The sequence below is a fragment of the Seriola lalandi genome, unplaced genomic scaffold (genome assembly GCF_002814215.2).
Source record: "Seriola lalandi dorsalis isolate HSWRI2012SDOR001 ecotype SW California unplaced genomic scaffold, Sedor1 jcf7180002054570, whole genome shotgun sequence".
Classification (NCBI taxonomy): domain Eukaryota; kingdom Metazoa; phylum Chordata; class Actinopteri; order Carangiformes; family Carangidae; genus Seriola; species Seriola lalandi.
Genome location: NW_019525123.1, coordinates 1782376 through 1789296, shown reverse-complemented (window position 1 = coordinate 1789296; position 6921 = coordinate 1782376). Strand labels below are relative to the sequence as shown.

Below are 6921 nucleotides of genomic sequence, written 5' to 3'. Positions count from 1 at the left end.
TCTCCCTCTCAGCTTTTAAACATGCAGGATGCGGGACTTTGCAATGGCATTGTTTAATTGAAAATGAAAACCTCAAATCAATATGAGACACAAGGAAGAGCTCGGACATCTCAGACAACACAGCACAGACAATGGACAATGATACTGTTTTGGCCCGAGGCAAACATGGGTTGAGTTGTACCAAACAAAGAAGCTTCTGACAGGCAACATTTTGAACGGGCACCGCACTGGTAGTATTCAGTCGTCGTGGTATCGAACGCTGAATATCATGAATCAAGTGAATTGATGTATGGATGCAGTGGCTCAAACGGCATCATCTTCATATTTAACTACGTTTCATTGCGGATTTGATTTGAAAGACTCACTCACCGAGCAGCCCACCGCCACACAGGGCCCACAGGTAGGTATCGCCTACCTGCAGCCTCAAGTCCTGTTTGGACGCACGGTTCAGCCTTTGCACGTCTAAAAAAAGTCATTGTAATTTAATTGAATGGAAAGCCGGAACATTGTTAAATTAAAAGCAAAAGACATTTGCCCCTTTCTTCATTTGCTCTCATGCTCACGTGTCAACTTAGTGCTGTCATATGTCAGTGTTGTTTTTAATTCCTGATCTCTGCTGCCCCCTGTACTCCAAACAGTGAACTCTGGCACTGAATGAGCACCACACTATTGTTAGACAAGTTTTTAAATAAATAAAAACATATACAAGTCTGTTTGTATGTGTTCTTGTTTTATTACAAATACAAAGCACAACAAGAAAAACACAGTTCACTGCATAAATAGCTTGTTGTTGACATTGATTTAAATACAGTCAGTGCGGAAAATGTTCATTTCCTGTTTTGCAATGCATTATATCCCACTAAAGTTTTTCTTTTTTTTAAATCAAAATCAACATTTTCATGTCTTCTTGACTATGTTTTCATTACACTGCAGATATGTGCTTAAGTCCCTCTCAGTGTTGGATCGTACTGAGAAACTGTCCCCGATTTGGGGAATTCCGAGCCATTCGCCAAAGTTGAAGGGTTGAAGCGTTTACTTGCCAATATTGCGCTAGTGCTTAGTTCGTATAAATCTACCAACTTGATTTACATTAGGGTAAATTTTCTTCACCATTATAAAAGTTGACATGCAAATGAACCATATTCAGTACCTTTAAATTGTATAGATATATGTACAATCCTTTTACAAAACAATAAAAAAAAAGTCGATAACAATTAAATATTTTCCCATATAAAAATGAATAACTTATAGAATACTTGAAGTTTAAGGATAGTCAAGGTGTAATGATTATCTACATGTACAAAAAATAATAATTTCCTGGTACTTTGGAAAATATACAAACAATTAAGGTGCACTTGAGTGCCTAACTCCAAAACCATAGCTACAACATCAGTGAAAAGATCATTACAACATACAAACACTGCATTTGTCCAATATTCCAAGACATTTATATACATTGGTATACAGTATACCAATATACTCTATACCAAATATGATTATAAAACAGATATGTGGGTCAGACTTATGGTATGTGAAATATAAATGAAACCTGTGAAATGCCCCAAAAGATGAAGATGATGCCTTTAATGAAACACAACCTAATCAGTGCAGATTAAAATGCACCGTTTAAATGAAGAAACAAACTTTTGACAACAGAGGGAGGTAAAAAAAAAAGAAAAAAAAAAGACTTCCCTGTGTCATTGTTGTATATTCCTTTTTGTATACAGCCGTGATATGCTTTTGGGTTACAGTAAGTGCACTTTTTTTTTCCAACAAACCTTTTGCCAATTTGTTGCAAGATAGAAATGGAAATCGCGAATAGACACGAGTGTGAAGTTTGTAACCTACTGCAGGGTCGACAGCGGCTACTGAGCCGAAACCGCCAGCGTAGGTTTTCCCTCTCAGGTCAAAAGCTTTGATCTTTACATCGCAACATTCCTGTGAAGGCAGAGCACACAACATGAAGGTGTGATGCCCGTAGCACCAAAGTGAGCAGGTATGAGCAGCTATGATGGTGTTGTGTCCTTAATTACCACATTGTCAATGGTAAACAAATATAGTAGAAACAAAACTGTATGCAGCACCACATAAGGTATATACTGTGTTTAAGGACCCATTTTCCATATAAATTATATTTCATCAATTAAAATAGTAACAAATTAATTTACAGTTTATTTACAAGTCATCAACACTAAATTGTCTGCTGCCTTCAAATGTATGTTTGTGTCTTTAAATAAGCCCATATATACAAAATAGTGTGGTCCACGACTGTTGTGCAAATCCTTACGGGATTAAAATAATGTCTCTGTGGTACTGTAGGTTGTCAGCTTATGTCAGGAGGAGACCTGTATTTATTTGAACCAGTGCAGGTAGTTTGTCTTGAGAGCAGGGAAGCACATGTTGTTGCTGCAGGAGCCCCCGTAGCTGGGGGGGCAGGCGGAGCAGGGCACGCCTACTTTGTAGGGAGCTTCTCCGATCCAGTTACCCCTGAAAGACAGATACACGTAGAGTCAATGGACCTGGCAGTAAGAATTGATTTGTCAAGAGTATAAAAACCTGCAGATGATGACAACGGTGACCTCTGCAGGTCACAAATGTTATTGTGTCCAAACCCACAACTGTGTTTCTCAAAGAAGGGAGGCCACATTTCCCATTAGCAAGCTAAAATAGGTCATCAGTGTCCTGAGCCTGCTACTCTTACATATGTCTTAAACCAGTGGGATTAAAGAGCCTAGGTCACAAGTCAGTCACAAGTACAGACGGGCTTTGATTCCTGGAATTTTTTTTTTTTTTGAGAGAGAATTTGTCTTCTGCTTTGTGGGTCTCCAGAGCTTTGGTAATGCAGTACCGGCTCACAGGCTTGTATCAGGGGTTATCTGAATCTCTCAGCAACATGGGTGGCATTTCACAACTCGGCACAGAACAGAGTGGACTGTGTTGGTATTAAGCTTGTCGTCGGCCTATCGTCATCAGGTGAACAGGTTCACCAGAATTAACGGGCCTCCTTACCGCATGTAACCAACATTATATCAGATCGACTGAAGTATACTTACTTAGGCGAATAGTTGCAAACTAAATATGTTGCCCGCTTCCACACTGAACCCCATACATTCATATTGTGGCACGTGTGAACCGCACAGCCAACTTTATTGGACGTTGCCCACACCATCTGCAAAACACACATCAGCAGTCAGTCAACAGTATTAGCTAACAGCTAACAGTATCACATTTAATACTGATTGCTGTCTGCGTACCTGTGTATAATGGGTACACATGGGCCCATAGCATCTGAGAGGGCATCGAGGGTTGCAGTCACGGGGATATGGAAAAGAATAGTCTTTGACCTCATCGTACCATGGCTTCACCAGCTGAAGAATTGATCGATAACTGTGAACAAAAGACAGACATAATCAATAACTGATGCTGTATATATCACTGATAGTGAGCGACATAATTCTCACCAATTCAGACTGACCTTGTCCACTAGACTCATGGTCAAAATACTACTGTTCTGTGTACTGAGATGACAGTTTAGGTTGTGTGCAGGTGTATTCAGGATTGATGGAACAAAACCTTGAAGACACTGACTCACATCAGCAATTTTGGCAACAGCAAAATGAAAACAGTGATTAAATAGAAACTCCTGAATTTGTATCTGGCCTCTGTTCCTCTGTTTTTTCCAATGGTCGTGAAGTTTTTTTTTTTTTTTTCCAGATGTGCGTGCATTCCCTCTAGGTACTTCAGTTTCCTTCCCATCATTTTTTTCATATTATTTATGGATCTCAATCGAATTATTGAAGTTTCCTTTCTTATTTCTTCGAGGTCGTTTGTTGGACGTGCAGATCAGGTGAAGAGAGGATGCTAAAACTTTTCCAAAATCTTGTCACAGTGTAGACTGCGCTGGAATGGATGGGTTTCACCACAGTAACAAAAAACAGCCTGTAGTTCAGCATTAGAATGTAAACTGTGTGCAGCGTCACAAGCACATGAGACTGATAGAAACATGGCTGCATTTTCAAATGTCAACAGGGTAATTCTGAAGATGCTCCAGAGAGTCAGAGTTTGTTGCCAGACAGCAATTTTAACACTTGAAAATTCTCCAGCACTATGTTTAGTTATTTTGTGTAAGCTATCCCAGCATGCTCTGTACTGCAGAATGCTGACTTGCAGATTTTTATCCATTTTTCTTGTTGAGATTGACGTTTGTCTGACAGCGCTGGCTCCGGCCCCTCCTAGATTTAATAAAACCTTTTGGTTTCACTACGTAGGTCTAGTGGGGTTTTTTAAGGAAATAACTTTACTGTAGAACTCTCAGCGAGACACAACGACCAGTCAGAATAAGCTGTACTCCCTTGAGTCTCATGTTGTTCCTCAATAAGATCTAAAAGTGTAGGAACACATGAAGGTGCTCTGTGTTTCCAAATGGAAAAGTCGAGACCTACTGATAGGATGCGTCTTTGTCCTCATGGGTCATGGCTGAAAACACAGCTTTTGTTTATTTGAAGGGTCACAGGAGCATTCCTCAAGCAGTCACCGGGTCACAGTGCAAAAACTTTAAGGAGAAAGAAGAAGGGGGCTGCAAGGCAGCGACCATGACTGCTGAGAGAGAGTCATCCCTGAGAGAAGCAGCAGATGTCGGGGAGGGGGAGGGGAGTCAAAGGTCACTCACCGTCCTGTCCTGACGGAGAGGTTTTGACCCAGGAACCTGAGGAGGTGAGGTGGCCCATGCTCCCACAGGCAGGCATGAGCCCAGTCCTCGGCTGTCTTAGCCAGAGTGTCATCCCACACCTAAACACACACAGAGAGACATGCTATGAACACGGACAGCCATACATTACATAACTGACAAAAAAGATCAACACTAGATCAGCAGCGAGATGCGAGATAAGAGTCAGCGCTTTATGAGTTCATAGCACTGTTACAGGTGTTACCATGGCAGCGTGCACAAGTCATCCATCAGATCGGTTATATAAGAGGAAGAAAGTTAGCTGCCTAGTGTCCCATGTACTGTAATTCTTTCACCGAATATATCTTTTCTGTGATGAAAGCGGCTTGAATAGCTGCACAGACACACGGTTGTGCCTGGAGCCCGATGCAGTCCTCTGATGACTTCACTCTACAGATGTTCATTCATCAGGGGATGCGACTCCCCCTAATGTATTTTACTGTTAATACATCAACAGAGAGTGGAAATGATGCCAATTTTAAACATAAATGTTGTTATTATGTTGTCAGCTGAAATTGCTAAGTGCTTAAGAGAATTATACTGCTACATATGTAAAATAATGATAAAATACATGTTGTATGTGAAATTAAAAGTCTGATTTAGCAGCTTTGGGATTTGCAACTCTATATAAAAATATTTCCCATCATGTCTATCGGGTCTACAACTGATCATTACTGTTCTCTCCATACTACAATGCCAGCAGGCTACTAGTACCATACATGACCCCTCTGCCTCTGGAAGTGACCAGGCTACTTTGGTGGTCTACCACAGTGCAATCTACATAACAGCTGAAGGTGCCAAGTAACATTTAAAGAGATTTGTCACTTTCTTTTCTTATAGATTCGTTTTTTATAGAACTACAAATCAGATGAGTATTCTCAATCGGTTTCCATGAAAAATCATTGATCTATCTTTTACTTGATGGTGGTTGTTCATGACAATGCAAACAGAGGACATACAATATATGGCTGCAGTAAAACCATGCAGTGATTGGAAAAACATACTTCAATAAAAATGAATGAAAGCTTTCACTTACCATGTATTCCATGTTGGATGCTGGGGGAAACACTTTCCCTCTCACTTTGTTATGGTAATCAAGAATGGCAAGCATGTCATTCTGACTAATGTAACGCTTCCTCCTGCTTTTAGAAATAGTCGTGGTGTCTGTTCCATAGCTGTGCGCTGCACCAAGACCGGTGAAATTGGCGGCTGGCAGGGACGTGGACACAGAAGGAATACTCGTTGCCAATGCACTTGCTCCGCAAGATATGCACAGAAATATTAGATCTATGACAAATAACTGCAGTTTCATTTTTTTTTTTTTTTTTTTTTGGCTTCAGGAGACTGCAGACAGAATTCCCCGGGTCCTGGATTACCCTGAAAAAGAAACCAAGACGGACTTGAAGTAAGTTCAGACATAGTGAAACCAATCTTCAAACATCTCGTGCTTCACAACACAGGAACAGAAATACCAGTGACATTCCCTCACACAATCTGCTCCTACCTTTTTCTTGCGCAGCGGTACCTTGTGCCTGCGTTGGCCAAGGCTGTATCACCGCTAAAGCTTCGGTAGTGGACTGGAGGGAGAGGGAGGGCTGCCTGGCTGCGAGTGAGGAGTTTTTGCGCTTTGCGAACTTTGTGAGGGCTTCAGGAGAAGTCCGGTCTTTGCGGGTTTATATATTGCAGCGGACGACGCAGGAAGTGCGCCTGCCTCGGAGGTAGACGCGCAGCCCCTCCTTGCCACCTGAAACACAGCATCATTGGGAAACGTTTGTGTTTGGTTTCTCTCTCACCAAGACATGTGCTTTTAGGTTTGTGCAGCTGTAGGACGTGAGGTGAGAGGACAACATTTGATTAGTAAGGAGGATGGAGCGTATTAAATGACTATTATGGGATCTCAAAAGCAAAAGATAATAATGATACAGCTCTTTATCATGGAGGCTATGTTGTTGCTGTGATGTAGATTGATTCTAATATGGATGTGATTTATGATAATATTTGACATTTTCTCATTTGAAACTATCCTAAAATGATTGATTGAATGAAATTGTCAGGCTCTATTAAACACTCAACAATCAATCTGTCTGATCAGCTGCATGTACAGGTGATTAAATGTACACCTCCCACATTCTCCTCTGGTCACTGGTCAGGACATCCACATAAAGCCAGCCAGCCTGTTATGAGTCACAATCAAT

General features: G+C 41.1%; 1 protein-coding gene across 1 annotated transcript; it reads right to left on the bottom strand.

Moving 5' to 3' along the window:
* Nucleotides 1–713: 713 nt before the first annotated feature.
* Nucleotides 714–6406, bottom strand: pi15a (peptidase inhibitor 15a). Its single transcript, XM_023417067.2, has 6 exons — nt 6231–6406; nt 5763–6103; nt 4670–4788; nt 3255–3387; nt 3054–3169; nt 714–2487 (listed from the first exon to the last, which is right to left on the bottom strand). The coding sequence occupies exons 2-6, from the start codon at nt 6036–6038 to the stop codon at nt 2352–2354; spliced, it is 780 nt and encodes a 259-aa protein (XP_023272835.1). The 5' UTR covers nt 6039–6103; nt 6231–6406; the 3' UTR covers nt 714–2351.
* Nucleotides 6407–6921: the final 515 nt, after the last annotated feature.

Excerpts from the sequence above, each read along its gene's own strand:
- pi15a (XM_023417067.2), bottom strand. The coding sequence starts at position 6,038 with ATGAAACTGCAGTTATTTGTCATAGATCTAATATTTCTGTGCATATCT. Across the intron at positions 4,789-5,762 it reads CATCCAACATGGAATACATG|GTGTGGGATGACACTCTGGC; the intron begins GTAAGTGAAAGC and ends GTGTGTGTTTAG. Across the intron at positions 3,170-3,254 it reads TGTGTACCCATTATACACAG|ATGGTGTGGGCAACGTCCAA; the intron begins GTACGCAGACAG and ends TGTGTTTTGCAG.